At 32.8% G+C, this 16,709-nt stretch overlaps 2 protein-coding genes across 3 annotated transcripts; both read right to left on the bottom strand.

Annotated features, from left to right (window-relative positions):
* Window positions 1-1,013: 1,013 nt before the first annotated feature.
* Window positions 1,014-2,363, bottom strand: LOC129895286 (heavy metal-associated isoprenylated plant protein 26-like). The gene is made up of 3 exons (XM_055970978.1): window positions 1,964-2,363; window positions 1,761-1,839; window positions 1,014-1,532 (listed from the first exon to the last, which is right to left on the bottom strand). Exons 1-3 carry the CDS (start codon window positions 1,973-1,975, stop codon window positions 1,321-1,323), a joined length of 303 nt encoding a protein of 100 aa, XP_055826953.1. The 5' UTR covers window positions 1,976-2,363; the 3' UTR covers window positions 1,014-1,320.
* A 2,793-nt stretch (window positions 2,364-5,156) lies between these two features.
* LOC129895748 (uncharacterized) lies at window positions 5,157-7,334 on the bottom strand. 2 transcript variants are annotated; one of them, XM_055971510.1, is made up of 3 exons: window positions 6,986-7,334; window positions 6,826-6,901; window positions 5,157-5,420 (listed from the first exon to the last, which is right to left on the bottom strand). In XM_055971510.1, the coding sequence occupies exons 1-3, from the start codon at window positions 7,079-7,081 to the stop codon at window positions 5,275-5,277; spliced, it is 318 nt and encodes a 105-aa protein (XP_055827485.1). In that variant the 5' UTR covers window positions 7,082-7,334; the 3' UTR covers window positions 5,157-5,274. The 2 variants fall into 2 exon arrangements, with proteins under 2 accessions (XP_055827485.1, XP_055827484.1); XM_055971509.1 differs by having other exon boundaries at window positions 5,158-5,420; window positions 6,826-6,907; window positions 6,986-7,322.
* Between the last annotated feature and the right edge of the window lie 9,375 nt (window positions 7,335-16,709).

Raw genomic sequence — 16,709 nt, 5'->3', positions numbered from 1 at the left:
AAGTGAACGAAAACTAAACTAAGTTGATATGAAGTACAACAGAGAGAAGATACTTTTTATCTGACTTTGAAAAGGGTAATTGGTTGTAGATTAGACAAATGCCAGTATTTGATCTACAATACTATTCAAAGGGCTGTCAAGATTTCGGCCTTTTAGTATACTAGGGCAGAATCAAAGAGGACTTTGTGAAATAAATAGAGAGCATAGAAAACAGAGGAACGTACTGAAGAACTTCACACTTTGCCGCCGATGAAGTTCGCCGGAGAAGAAGATCGCAACAAGTTTTCGCCGATGAAGTTCACTGCGCGCCGATGGGAAGAACTTCACACTTCAATTTTGGGCGTGAATTTGTGTTTATTTTGGGTGAAGTGAGGGAAAAGATTAAAAGTGTGGGAATAAGAGGAAAATAATAGCAAAAATGGAGGGAGTAAAATTTGTTTGCCACAAAATTTAGCCACAAAATTTAGCCACAGTTATTAATGTGTAGAGAATTTTAACTTTTAATTTAATTTTGCCACGATTTTGCCACGGTATTTAAAACTGTGGCTAATATACCGTGGCTAACATGCTTTTTTTTTGGTAGTGTAAAATACGAATAAGAACCGAGTACCTTGGTCGAAGTAGGCAAGTTTTAGGAGGTGACAAAAACTTGGTAAGAATCAATTAACCTCCCCCCTCCCCCTTCATGAGTCGTGTAGGTGGGCTTAGCCAACACCTCTCATTCTCTCAAAGTTGTACTTTCCAATTCTATTTTTGGACAATTATATTTTGCAAATACCAAAAAAATCAAAAGGTGAATGTGTTTGGTAATATTGTGCAACCTTTAGAAACGACTAGTTTCAATATATTTGCACCCTAATTGGCGCCATGAAACATTATTTTGTCCAATAAGTTGCTTTTGTTCTCCATTTGTTGATTGTAAATAATGACTTGTTTTTTTTCAATATGAAATACTCAAATTAATTCCAACAAGTGGATTGATTTTGATTATATTGTGGGAGTACATAGATGCATGAACTAACTTGAAGTTGTTTAAAAGACAACAACACTATGTACATAAACATACATTAATTTGGTATTGTATACAAAGAGGGCCGTAGTTCTCCCGTACAAGCATAAACCAACAAATTAGTTTTACTAAACACATGTAGCTAAACAATTGGAATACTTCAATATAAGAGCATCCGCTGTACAAGGTGCAGAGTTCACCTGCCCATCCATCAGAAGTGTCAAATCTGTAATGAGCATGTCTTTCTCTGATTGTGTTATTTTAACTACTAGTATATATTACTTGGCATGAAACGGAATTTCCTTGAAAGCCTAGGCATGTTGCATAATGGAGTGATCAGGGCCATCTGGGGCATGATGCATCTCCTCAGCCTGTCCATCACCATTTCCGGGTAATTGAATGTCCAAAATCTCTACTCTCCGGTTCATTTTTTTCCTGATTCTTATGGCTATATCTGCCGGATCGAACCGCCCGACTATGCTTACTCTCTTCTCTTGCTTCTCTATCAGGTGCATCTCTATTTCTACACCAAAATACATAAAGTTGTAGATATATAAAAATATTAATTTTGTGACGAAGCCAAAATTATTTATTATGAAAATTGAAAATCTATATTACAAAATAAGGTGATTCAATATTTACTACGTATACATTAAAAAAATTGACCTAATGTAAATTTTTTTATGTGAAGAATGTTTGGATGAATCTTGATTATTCCAAGGGGAATGCGAATTTGCAAATTATGCCTTACCTTTCATTCGGAGAATGATTCTTCTCATTTTCCTGCAACAAGAAGGGCAATCTAGATTAATCCGCATCACCATGCATACCTGTGTTTTTACAAGATTATCAATTAGAATTATGTTTCAAAAGTCAAAACAAAAGGTGAGGTAATTGTTTGATAACAGAAAAAGTGACTCAAAATTAATGTTGCCAGGGTATTGGAGTGGTTACCTGTCCTGACATGAAACAAAGGTACTATTTGGGACAAACCTCAACTTTTAGTGATGAAAAGTCAATAAAAGAAAACGTGGATGATATATGAATCTTTTTTTTTTTTGTAATAATAATAAATAAATGCATGAGTATACTACAAAGAGGAATCAATGAATTGATTCGTTGGTCCGCTAAGAAGCCTTTGGAATGAGGGTTACATCATACCTTAGTTTGTCTTGATTGTTCTACCACAATTACAAACAACTAGGCTTTTTCAGGGGTAGGTGTTTACCTAATATTATGATTCATCATAATTCCATTCTTTTCTTGCACGTTGAATTCTTCTTAAACTCAAACCATACCATTAAGAAAATTGACTTCTAACATTTGGCAGGTCTCTTTCCCAGCTACCACTATAGCTAATTCTCAATACTGTTAGTTTTAATTATCAGTGTTAGATTAAAAATATTTAGCTTTGGTACATTAAAAGGATTTAATATTTATAGAGATTTATTTACAGGAAAACTTTATATCTCATCTCAAATTTAAAGGATGATTTATGTTATTTCTAGTGTTTTTATGTAACAGCTATATTGTAGGATATGGGTAAAATATAAATGACTTTATTGAAACAAAATAAATGAAAGTAACTTTAATAAGTCATTTTTATAACTTGAATGATGGAATTATCCGAATAGGCATTCAATAAGTAAAACTATAAGGGAAAATTATGTAACTAGTCAAAAAAATTTAACTTATTTATTTAAAATAGCTACACTTTAAAAATATTATTTAAAAGAACAATATTATATATAGCAAATTAATATATCCTAATCTAATTCCTAAATTATCTCCACTCAAATCCACATATATGGCACCTAATAATTACCCATGTTCTCTCTCATTTTATATCCTCATTCCATTCCCTCCACCTGTCCATTCTTAAAGTTTCAACTTCCAGTTCTCTCTCATTAGAAGTACACGATTTTTTTTCAAACATTGTTAAATTCTTCCAAAAGATATACATCACTATCTCATTGATTCAGGTAAGCAAATTTTCAGCATATATCTTTCATGATTTTATCGGATTTTTAGAGATTTGAGGAAGAACACGACATTTGAAGAAGAAGTTGGAGAACTTGTTGAAGACCAAATTGAGGAAGAACATAACAATTTTTTCTTCACATAACATTTGTAGTTTATTCAAAATATTTAGTTTGTATTCATTACAATAGGTATGCCAAATGGTTTAAGATTTTTTTCACAATCTATTGCACTATTCAACGTATTGTATTCTTTATCAAGTTGTATTCTTAAAATATTTATGTTATTTTGTATTTGTATTAATTATAATTTCCATGTTATATCTTGCATACTACATTGATTTTTTTAGATGAAACTTTTATTTATTTGTAGATTGTTCTTATTACAATAGTCAATAGGTATGCCAACTGGGTTAGAATTTTTAAGAAGATATGTATCCTATTTTTCACAATCTATTTGTATATTTTCAGAATGTTGTATCATTTCTTAAATTGTATTATTTATCGTATGTATGCCATTTGATTTTGTATTCATTTAAGCATATTTGTATCCATGCATTCTTGTCACAAGTCTATTTATATTTTTCAAAATTTAGTATCCTTTCTGAAATCGTATTCATTCAAGTTTATGGATGGTTTGTATTTGTATTCAATTCTATTTTACATGTTGTATCTTGCATACTACATTGGCCTTTTTCATGAAATTTGTAGTCATTTTAAAATCAATGGTTCATTTCATTAAACTTATTCGTTCTTCTTCATAGGATAATTCAACAAAACTCTTGAAATAATACATTTTAGAGTAAAGTTAGAAGATCAAACTTGAATTACGAAGACAATTTTTTTTATGAAAGAAATAGGTCTAATACGTTCAAAACGACCTAATGGTTCGTTACATATCGATGAAGATATTTATTATTCTAACAATAATATTTGATTACCTGAATTGAATTTGGGGAAGAAGGATGATTATCAATGGAGAATTCAATCCAATATAAATTTTCGGTCGATTATTGTGTTTCAGGAAGAAGAAGGAGAATCTTCTATTTTGAGACTCCTAATTTTTGTAAAATACAAATTGAAAAATTTAAGCACTTTTACCTATTTTAAAGATTGTCTTTCCTAAATTTCTCTAGTTTATTAATTCTTTTTTGTATTTTGTTAATGAAAACTCTTAAAAAAATACATAAATGGATCTAATAGCAAATTAAATATAGTTATTTTTAATAAATATTAAAAATATAGTTAAGAGATTCTATTAAATACTAAAATGTTGTTATTTTGAAATTTTTTCCTAAATATAACCTTAATCATAGAATAAGGAGAATCCCGATTCTCAAAATCATATTTGTTTGCCTGAGACTTGATAACGTAATTTGAACTTAGTGCTCGAAAAGAATAATAAAAAACATTGACTTATAAATTACTTAAAAGATTATATAGATTTGGAATTTCACTCCTTTTGAAAAAAAAAACAAATCAATTTCGAATCCATCCCCCCTTACTTTTTTGTCTGCCTTCTATTGTTCACCAATGATTTACGGGTGTGTTTGGTAGGAAGGAAATCAGGAAAAATAGTCCGGTATACCTCTCAAATTTATTCTTTAGAACTGATATATCCCTCTTTACAAAAGTGATTTACATATACCTCTACCGTTATAAAAATGACTCCCACATGTTTTTTCTTTGACGGAAGTGAAAAAACAATTTTAAATTTAATTTTAATTTTTTTTAATTGAGGCATTTGTATAACAATAGTAAGGGTATATATGAGTCACTTTTATAAGGAGAGGTATATTAACTCTAAATGACAAAGTTATGAGGCATATCTGACCCCTTTCCAAAATAAATGCTTTTTTCTTACTTATTTTCTAGTGTTAGATAAATACATATAGAATATTATATATAATTTAAGAATATATATATATATATAAAGTATGAAAAGTTACTTATGAAACGTGTTTTTCTTAATTTCATCAGAGAAGCCATCATTTTTCTAATTTTTAAAAGACAATTCTGTTTCAGAAGGATCTTTCTTGGTATTAAAGTCTTTATTTTCTAGAAATAAATATTTTAACGACCAAATATGAAAAATATTCCATTGCAAAAGATTTTTTAGGCAAACGACCAATTAAATCAGCTCAATATCTCGGAGACATAATCGAAACATTTAAATGATTTATTAATTTGTAAAGGAATGAGGAATAAGGTACAGTTTTTTTCTTTTGTAAAAAAAATGCACATGTGGGGCAACAAAAAGTAGAGAGTTGAGTGGAGTGTAATTAATTAGGAGGTGCAAGAAGAGAGGAAGGAGCGCATGAGAACAGCAAATCTTGAAGCTGCTTCTTCTTCTTCTTCTTCTTTTTTTGAATATTCACAAGTTAGAGTCATCTTCTTCTCCACCACACTCACCAATATAGATTTCGTTTCTCCTGCAATCCAAACGAAAATAATGCTTAAATAAATATACCATCAACCTAAGTTTGCTCATGCTATGAGACAGAGTTTTGGTAAAGGGCTAAATATACCTATGTATTATCAAAAATAATTTTAAATTATATAATTTGTTATACTTTGGATTGATCCAAATATACCTTTTAAGTCTTTTGATCTAAATATATTCTTATATTTTATGTTGATTAATTTATCCATATTTTTAACAGAAAGACATATGATGAGATTTAAAAAAATTAAAGCATTCTCAATTTTAAATACCCGATCACTTTACAGATTCATTCATTACAAATAAGTAAATTTTACCAAAATCTCATAGTTATTTTTTCCAATTACATATTATTCATATATTTTTTAAAATTATCGAAATCTCTTCTTTTAGGCGGAATCTGAATATATCACGTACATCATGATACATCACGTAAAGTGATGTATCCGACCGATACATCGCGCACATTGATATATCAGAGAATAGGAAAGAGTAAAAATTTTTGTAATTTTTTCAAATGGTAGAGAATTTTAGAAATATAGTAAAATAAGTTGTATATTTAAGTAATTTTTTCTAAAAACAATGGTAAATCAACACTAAAATATAGAGGTATATCTTAATCGAAAGTATAACGATGAATATATATAAATTAGTACAAAAATATATTTTGGTCTTTTCTGTTTTAAATAATATTGGCACTTGGCAGGAAGAAAAAGAATGACTTGTCAAACTAATTAATTTTTAAATTAAAAAGTTAAGGCTTAAAATGGCAGCACTGTGAGTGAATTGTATGGGTGCAAAGTTATTTGTGCTTTAAAGAGGGAACTATAAGATAAATTTCCAAACCAATGGAAGGAAAAAGGTAAGAAATTCCATGGAATCCAATGCAAAGCCAGTGGGCAGTGGTCCAACAAATTAAAGCAAGTTGTATGAATAGTGACTTGTCGTCAACATACGACGGATAGGATGATATGTCTTACTTTTACATGTACAGTTCTACCCTTTATGCCCGTAGACGAATGGCCAAGTGGTTTAATTAAAATACTTGTTTTGAACAGTTTAGATAAAAGTGGATCAGCAAACAATTCGAAACAATACAACAGTTGCCATTTATTTACCATTGGAAATGCCACTAACGTATATTATTCTACTGAGCCAACTTTGTTAAGAGTAAGATAGTCATGTGCCCCCCACCTCACAGAATGGTTTAATTTCAATTTGCAGCAGTACTGAAGGTAGCTAATTAAGGAACGTGACTGTGACTCAGAAATAGGTAGGTACAAGCTAAGCTTCTTTCAGGAGCATATATATATATATGACTGATATATATATAAATGATGGATTATATGTAATTAAGTAATAGTAAGAAAAAATGGATGGAAGAAGTTAATTACCCTTCATCTTTGACATGAGTTGAGCCACTCTCTGCTGGCAGATGGTGCAGCGGTAGTCCGCTAAGAACACGATTTCCTGCACCTAGAAAGGGAAAAATTAACTATAGAAAATGCTGTATGGATGAAATTAAGGAGATCGAGAATATAGTTAGTTGGTTACAAGTGGTATGGACAAAGATTCAGTAGAAGCCAGTGTAACTCTAGGATTTGGCATCCTTATCCACTCATCATCTTCTCTATTGTTCTTCCCATGCATCTTGTATTCAAATTGTTTCTACAACGTACATGGATTTTGAGATTTATCAACAGCAATGATAGACAAGTCCCATCATCCCCCAGATGGATATATGCTTATTTGTGTATTCCAGAAAACACCCTACCGTACCCTCATACGTACGGTGACGAAAAAATATGCTTCCATCTTACAAGCACCCCACTACCTATATATGGTTTCAACTTCAATTATATTATTGCATTCTATCTATGTGATGAGTATTAATTAGGGTTGCTTAAAATATATACTATAGCTCTCCCATACCCACCCCTGTTAATTGATTAGTTCCCATTATCCATTAAGATGTACTCGTGTTTAGGTAGGATAATTAGACCCCGCAGCTCCATTTTCTCGATCGTGGATTCAATAACATCATTATTCATTACCCTCTACGCGAAAGATTGATCAAGTCTAGTAGGACCCAGCCCACCCACTTAATGATCACATAATATGTTGGTAAAAATTACAATTACAACTGAAAAATAAAATCAAGAAAATAAAATCTCTTATATCCGAGCCGTATATATATATATCGCTCTTTTTAAAGAAATTCCAAAATCACTACAACAAAAGTTTTCATCGATCCAGGCATCCAGCAGTAATCTTCTTCAGTTGTCCCCTATATGATACAACAGTCACTCACAAAGTAAAACTCAATAAAATCTAGACAAGCGTTGAGTCCAAAACTTCACAAATAAAACACATTCTTTCAATTAATAATTCAGAATTCTCTTCTTCTTTTTTTTTGACTAATTGTGCACTCTATATTTTCTTATATATGAAACAAAGTAAAACAATAATTATTTATAAGTGAAGAAGTCTTTTTTACAATGAATAGAAAGATAATGAGGAAATAAATAGAGAACATAAATGGACTATATGCTACATAAATTACAAGGTATAAAGATAGAGTAATGAGGGAATTAAAGTGAAGGCAACAAATGTCATCAACGTGCATAAGCAATGCTACACAACTCAACAAACAAAAAATTGTTGCTCAATTCATGAAGGAATTGAAACATAAGAACTAACTCCAAAATTGAGTAATGCAGCAATCAATTAGAGGCAGCAATAAATTACTCTAATGTGACAGACTAAGTCCTCCAACGGACAAAAAATTGCAATCATAGCAATTAAAATTTTAATGGAGGTAATTCTAGTTATCGAAGAAATAGTATTGAAAAATTCTAAGTTTTCTAGTTGCTTAAAATATTTAGTAACTAGTCTAGCTTTATATTAATCAATAGATCCATCTGGTTTAACTCTTTTCATAAGACTCATTTGCACCTAATTGTTTTACTATCCGGTGGTAAATCAACTAAATTTCAAATTTTATTGAAATTAGTAATTTTATTTCATTATTTACAACCTCTTTCCAAAAATAGAATCATGTGAAGATAAAGTTTATTGTAAAGTGAGAGGATCATCCCCAACATTAAAAACATAACATTGCTAAAAAAAATGTGAAAAAATGCATCGCTTTTTTAGTCAAACTCAACGAAAAAGTGACGCAATCACTTCCATTGCTTTTTTGCTCGACGCTTTTAAAAAAGCAATGGACAGCGTCGCAAAAAGCGACGAACTGCGTCGCCGCTAAATTTTTTTAATTAAAAAAATATATATAAAAAAACGATGGACTCCGTCTTTTTATTTTCTTAAAAAGTAATTATTTAACATAAAGCAATGAATTATTTGTCTCCGTCCATCGCTGTTTGATCTTGGTTTTCTAAAAAAATTTTAGAAAGGCGACAGACTAAAAGTCTCCGTCCGTCGCTTTTTTGGAAAAAATTTTAAAAAACATTTCAGAAAAGCGACGGACTAAAGGACCCAGTCCGTCGCTTATTTGCAATATTTTTGACAATAGAAACCTGTAATTTCTGTTGTCCAACTACAATCAAAATTCAATTCACGTCATAGCAATTCAGCCCATTCAAACACAAATAACAACAAATAAAATACGCAAAATACATAATAACAAACATAATTAAACACGTAAAACGAATAAAGTCATTATTTAGAACGATTTAAAGTATTTCAAAGTTAATAAAAAAAATTAAAATGTTCATAAACTAACATAGGGAACCAAAGGATTGTTTGCTATATATTCATCACTATCGTCGGATTCATCCGGAGTGGACCCTCTTGAATAACGGGGCGGAGGCTAACGGGCGAGGTTGAGCACTTGTTCTTTAATTTGCTCAACTTGCTCATTCATACTTTTTGGCTCCTCAAACCTTCTTTTCTCAGATTCTGCTAATGTGCGTGTAAGTTCTGAAATTTGCTGAGACATAACAGTTATCTGAACTCCGTCAACGGCCTTGGCTTGACGCAATGATTCAATACCTTCTAAACCTGATTGAAGTCGTGGTATATTATTTCTAGAGCCCATTCCATATATTCGGCACTTGTGGTTTCCTCCAACCACTTTTTATGTCTAAATTTGAGTGGATTGTTCAGGCGTTAGCTGGATTGAATCTCTCATATCATGTATGTGCCGCTCATAATCTTGCTGCATATTAAAAAGTAAAAGTTATAATCAATATATATATATATATATATATATATATATATTAAAAATAAAAGTTAGAATCAAAATATATTTTACATTATGTTAAATAACTTACATAGGCTCGTTCGATCCTTTTCTCCACCCACTCATTCGGATCCAACGCATTAGTCTTTTTCTTTACATGAGTCTTTTTAAAGACTTCATGACGATAGGTAGTGCATCACAATTCTTTTTCCTATAAATAAAAATACAATTAATGAAATTATATTTTGTCAAATAATTTATTTAAGAAAATAAATTTAAACTTAAAATTTAAAAACCTTACAATCTCCTTCTGAATCGTACCAACACTCTTTGCATCTCTGGTGTGCAATGAGCCCCCCTTTAGGTTGGCTCATGCTTTTTTTTCTTGTTCGGACAAAGCCTTGAATTCTTTGGTATCCCAATAGCGGCATAATTCTTCAAATATATGAGACATCATCCAACTCGAAGGTGCCCGATCATTCCTAATTTTCTTTAGCCAGCTAGACAGTCTGATGCTCGTTTTTCTTTCAAAAGTGGTCGCAATGACCATACTATACATTGGCTCTCAGGTACATAAAGTATGAAAAAATGAATAATGTTAAATAATTAGTTAAGTAAAGTATAGCAAAAATATTAAACGTAACTTAAAAAAATAGATTTAAACATAGATATACTTTGAATTCATTAAACATCGCTTGGCGGATACTGTTTGGAATCTCCCGCCAAGAGTGATAAGGCTCAGTATATAGCCTCCTAACATTCTCTTGAAGAGCCCTAGCAGCCTCCTTCAAAGGATGTCACCTTCAAGACACATAATAAATATGTAATTAGTTCATGAATAATTTATTAATGTAGCAAAAATAAATAAACAAACATTAAACTTACGAGGATCCATCAGGCTCAATCATGACTCTTCCAAGTCTGTCCCTCTGCCTAGGAGCTAACCCAGGTATATCATGTGCTGCCACTGGTCTATTAGCAGAAGAAGGTGAAGCTGATGATATAGGAGTGTCAGTCTCAACACTAGAATCTCTAAGTCTCAGAGTAGATATGTGAGGTGACTGAGATGTAGGAGATGGAGTAGACGAAGATGCTATTCTCTAGGGTCGAGCAATAACCTCTATGGGTAGATGATAGGTTTGATCATATGAAGTATATCAGATCTGTGAACTAAAGGATCCATATTCCCAAAAGGCACAACATGAATATGTATAGGACTAGCTTGGTGGCGCTGCAGCTCCGGCACTGAATAAATATGTCCTGGGATATCTTCAGGATCAACAGGTCTCCTAGACTTCTTTTTACTCCTACCAGAATGGCTAACCCCAAGATGATTCCAGGATCTATCATCATCACCAGATGACATCTGTATGTAAAGTAACAATACAATATATAAAAAACATAAATTAAATAAATTACTAGTTATAATCTACTACTCTATTCCTCCTCACTTGTTTCATTTTCGTCATCTTTCCATTCCATTTTTATCACGACCCAACCCCGTAGCCCGTGACTGGTGCTCAAACTAGACACTCGCATGTACCCCTGTTAACTATAAGTAAACCACGCATAGTTTCTAACTTAAGGAAATAGAATGCTATCTCAAACTGTGACATGTTAACATATTAACAGAACTCGTCTCTTGATGAGTCACAACTTATCAATAGGTAACATAGTACATAAGCTGATGAGGCTGTCATAGCATGTGGGGTCGTCCCATTATGTACATATACGCGAGCCGACAAGGCTTCCACTATGAAAGGAAATGTCCCAAAACATAAGTCATATGAACACAACTGAACATATATACACACAACCCACACATATGTCTATAGAACTCTAAGAGTCTTAACGGTATCATATGGTAGGACAAGGCCCCTGCCGTACTCCTAAATAAATGAATATATACATCAAAAGATCAGTACCAAAAATCTAAGCTCCGACACAATGGAGCACCTCCCAAAATTACTGAGTGGAAATCCTAAGCTGGTAGATCCCTAAAATGCGTATATGTACCTGCAGGCATAAAATGCAGCCCCCCCGAAGAGAAGGGGTCAGCACGGAATATGTACTGAGTATATAAAGCATAACAAAGGGGATTACATCTGAAATAAGGATTCAGGAGACAAGTATAACAATTAATAAATTACTGTACCTACATCTTATGAAGTGAAGTCATGTATATCATCATCATATACCATACCTGACCCATTTTGGGACTCGGTGCCACAATTATATCATGATATCATCATATGTATATATATACCGTATCTAGCCCTCTAGTGAGGAGCTCGGTGAATAGAGTAGTGTACACTTATATCGTATCCGACCCATTATGGGACTCGGTGCTATAACCATCTCATTGCATCATCATATCACCATATACATATATCATACCGTACCCGGCCCTCTAGTGAGGGACTCGATGAAGATATAGTAAAGTTGTGCACGATAACATACCCAGCCCGGGACTTGGTGAAAGATGTATTAACAGTATGCACAAGTAGAGTAGTGAGTAATCATATGCAAATTAAATCATCGTCTGAGACTCAATAGAGTAATCAAGTGAACCATCACTTGAAGATCAGGGTAGTAATCGTCTCAAGTACCCTCTAACTGTCATTAGGGATCATATCAAATGGAGCCTCAGGAATCATAGACATGTATCAAGATAATGCTAAACAACTTATGGAATCAGAGATATTTGTCATCGTGGAGTCCTTAAGAATAGGAGCCTATACATCCAATTACTATTCAACATATAGAAGGCTCGAGGGTAATAGCTCAACTACTTTAAGAGTTTTAACATCCAGAAGTGAATAAGAGTCATGAATCATACTCGGAGCTTATGAATGGAATTATCCCCAAGGCTCATATCACATATCACTTATATCTAAGACATGCCAAAAGAAAAGAGGGATAGGCTTTACATACCTTTTATGGATCAACTGTAACCAAGCTTTCTTTGTTACCCTTTGAACCTATTTAACACGAAAGTAATACTATTATTAATAACCTACAACTGTCTAACTTATAAATCTACAACCAACCACCCATAGGAATCATTTCCTTGTTCACACTTCTCGATTAGTATTTTGGTTAGTTAAGAACTTAACAGAAATTGGGCAGCATGTCCCTTATACAACTCGCCTAATTCGAACTTCCAATTAACTTCCGATTAGCACATCAATACCACAACAATAACCACCATCCATATACAATAAAACTGCTTCAATATTATTCAATACAAGCTCTTAACAGCCCACCCAAAATCACGATATCAAAATACGGTTTTTGATCTTTATTTCATAAAATCACAACCACACGGAAAGGAGCATAATATGGCTGTGAACAACAGCACCTATACTCGTCTATATATATATATTCATCCCTTCAACATACACGAATTACTTTCAAATACAATACCACCATAATGACAACACTAATCAAACTTTAATCCAACTATAACGACTTCAATTTTGTCCATTTACAACATCAATAATAACCGTGTAATTTTTCTACCTCCAACCCTACTTAATACAAAGTAACCTTTCCATTACAACACCATTAACTCCAATTTGAAAAGAAGAAACCCTACCTTAGCAACTTGGCTTTCAACTCGGCTGAAAGTTGATGGCTTTATGTTGGACCTTGTTGCTGCCCCAATAATTAATTTACGTCGTTAAACACCTTCACTTGAATAAATAATACCTTAGATAATTAATTTACGGATCAAAATTGGAGGCCTTACCTTGCTGCAGCTAGGATCGTGGCTCTCTCCTTCTTTCTCTCTAGAATTCTCAAAGTTTGAAGATAAGAAATAAAACCCTTGGTCATTAGTTAAACTTATATACACCATCTTTGGGAGTTACACGTGTTATCCCCGAAGGGTGACACATGTCCATCTTCTACACATCCATCTCATCCATGCACCCACCCCACTGATGCCACATGTCTTGGTGGGGTCTATCTTAGTAGGTGCATCACCTACTCATGCCAAGTAGAAGCATCACTTACTTGAAGTAGGTGCATCACCTACTTACTCTTTTTCATAGGTTCGTAATCTAGTATCTCCTTGAGAACCTACGTTATCTTTACTACTTAAGCTTGACATGTACTCAAGTAGCTTTATGATGTAAGACATCCAAATTGGTAGCTTACGTAGGTCGATTACCATGACTGATTATTTAGCCTCCAACTCCTTTCGAATCCTTCCAAACCTATTTCCAACCATCACTACTCACATAAAACTTTATAGATAACATGGATCACATGACAACTTTTTAGAGAAACTAAAAAACATATTCTTATGTACATAAGTGCGGGGTATAACACCTTCCTCAGTTGTTTCATATTCATTTTCATTCTATTCCTCCTCCTCAAATGATTCATATTCCTCGTTTACTTCTTCCTCAATATTTGGCATTATAAGTTCATCATTGGAAACCTCTTCTAGTATGTTTTGAGGATGTTCTAGTGTGGTTTCCAACTCAACATCAACTTGTTGTTGAACAAGTACAAATCATTTTAGTATGCCACATCTAATACGTTCTCAATTTCAATTCTTTCCACAGGCTTTGTCTTATTAACAACCCACCAATCAGCATTATCTCTACGCAATGGATATGGAGCGTAATAGACTTGCTTAGCATTTTGGGCAATAATAAAAGTATCATAACTTCCTTATTGCCTGGTGTGCTTAACTTCAATTATATTATGCTGTTGGTCCACCCTTGTGCTTCTGTGTGTTGGGTCAAACCACTTACACCAAGGCCAACCTGAATATCTTAATTCAATAATCTCTTGAATGACACCATAATATTCTACAGTTTGGCCATTACCGTCGACATCACCTTGAACGCACACACCACTATTATTGATTTTCTGGTGCATATAACTTCTTCAGTTTGAAACTTAAAACCATTCACACAATATTTATTCATTGTATGAATATGAGATTCAGGCCTAAGTGCGATCTCTCTCACAAATGGCGAATGTTCGACATGTGAGTATTCATCATAAACCTAAAAATTGATTTCAAAATAAAACAATTTACTATAAAATGAAAACATTATACCTATTGATTCAATATAATCTTTCACACTTACATAATCCTTTATCTATTTGGAAAACCTCATATATATGGTTTCATTGCTCCATGTGCTTACGAACGAGCTGATATATATATGTACAATTTTGATAGTTAGTAATCACTTGTTACTATGTAATTTGATAATACAATTTAACATTTACTTAAGATATGACTAAATTTCTGCACAATTAAGCAGAATATGGGTCACAGCTGATTGTCTTTCCATAGTAGCGAAGCCTCGTCTTTACGCCGTTTATATCCTCGACCACTTTGATTAAAAATTGAAATCGATGAAAACATCGGATCACTATCACCTTCATCATTGCGATTAGGCCTATTTCTCCTACATGGAACTTCATCCCCAAAGTAATAGGAATAAAAGTCATCGGTTTCTCTCGCAATATGAGCTTGAACAATTGATCCTACAATCTTTCCTCTCTGTTTAATTATTTGTTTGCACCTTTCAATTTTTTTGAATGTATATATCAATATATGTTAACTAATAATTATAGTATATATAAAAAAATAACTTAATTACTTATATAAAAAAAATATTACCTCTGAAATGGATATATCCACCTTATTTGAACTGGACCTCTAAGGCGGACTTCTTTTACAAGATGAATCGGAGGATGCTCCATCACATAAAAAAACCACTGGAAAAATCTTCTCCAGCTTTGTAGTAATAACATAAATATTTTTCTCCATCTTATCAAAAGCACTTTCCAACAACTTTTCAGAACATAAATCTCTAAAGAAAAAACTTATCTTTGTGATTGACTTCCATATCCTATCAGGTAGATGGCTAAAAGAAATAGGAATCAAAGTTTCCATGAATATATGACAATCATGGCTTGTCATACCTATCAACTTTCCTTCATTCATATCTTTCCTCTTACCCAAATTCGAAGCATATCCCTCTGGCATTCTCAAATTTTTAACCCACTCATATATGTCACGTTTCTCATCCAATGTGAATGAATAACTGGCTTTAGGCTTGATAATTTTACCATTTTATAGTTCTTGCAACCACAATTCTTTTTTCCTACAATATTCCTTTAAGTCCATTCTAGCTCTTGTGTTGTCTTTTGTCTTGCCCTTAACATCCATCACTGTGTTAAACAAATTGTCAAAATAATTTTTCTCAATATGCATCACATCAAGATTATGTCATAGGATATTATTCTTCCAATACGACAACTCCCAAAATATGCTCTGTTTGTTCTAATTATGTTCAACACCATATCCAAGAAGTATAGATGGTGGAGTTTCTGTAACTTTAGGCAATTAAGAAACTCTCTCCCAAATTTGATCTCCTGTCAGTGATGGAGGTGGAGGGTCATTTTCAACCCTATTTTTTTAATGCATGTTTCATCTTTCTAAACTCATGGTTCATTAGCAAGAACTGACGATGACAATCAAACCATGAATTTTTTCTGCCATGCTTTAAGGTGAATACCTTACTATTTTCTATGCAATGAGGACAAACAAACTTTTCAGCAGTCATCCAACCAAACAACATCCCATATGCAGGAAAATCATTAATAGTCCACATTAAAGCAGCACACATAATTCTGCTTAGTATATCATAAGTCACTACGCCTTTAAACCACAATTGTTTAAGCTCATCTATCAATGGCTGTAGATAGACATCAATCAAACTTTTAGGATTACCAGGACCTGGAATAACACATCTTAGAAAGATGTACGGACTTGTCATGAACATTTTAGGAGGAAGGTTGTATGGGGTAAGAAATACAGGCCAACAAGAATAAGGTAAGACATCATTAGAGAATGGTGTGAAGACATCTGCACACAACCCCAATCTTACATTTCTTGGTTCACTAGCAAAATCAGGATACATGTTATCAAAATGTTTCCATGCTTCTCCATTAGATGGATGAGATAAGACACCCGGCGGCCTTATATATTCACGATGCCATATCATATATGGAGCATACCTCATCGATGCATACAACCTCTTT

Source organism: Solanum dulcamara, chromosome 7 (genome assembly GCF_947179165.1).
Source record: "Solanum dulcamara chromosome 7, daSolDulc1.2, whole genome shotgun sequence".
In the NCBI taxonomy this organism is placed as follows: domain Eukaryota; kingdom Viridiplantae; phylum Streptophyta; class Magnoliopsida; order Solanales; family Solanaceae; genus Solanum; species Solanum dulcamara.
This window is presented reverse-complemented; position numbering and strand designations above follow the sequence as displayed.

What these genes read in the sequence shown, in the direction of transcription:
- LOC129895286 (XM_055970978.1), bottom strand. An exon ending in AATCATTCTCCGAATGAAAG is followed by an intron (nt 1,533 to 1,760) that starts GTAAGGCATAAT and finishes ATTTTGGTGTAG; the next exon opens with AAATAGAGATGCACCTGATA.
- LOC129895748 (XM_055971509.1), bottom strand. Translation starts at nt 7,081, where the DNA reads ATGCATGGGAAGAACAATAGAGAAGATGATGAGTGGATAAGGATGCCA. An exon ending in AATCTTTGTCCATACCACTT is followed by an intron (nt 6,908 to 6,985) that starts GTAACCAACTAA and finishes TTCCCTTTCTAG; the next exon opens with GTGCAGGAAATCGTGTTCTT. An exon ending in ACTCATGTCAAAGATGAAGG is followed by an intron (nt 5,421 to 6,825) that starts GTAATTAACTTC and finishes TTTGGATTGCAG; the next exon opens with GAGAAACGAAATCTATATTG.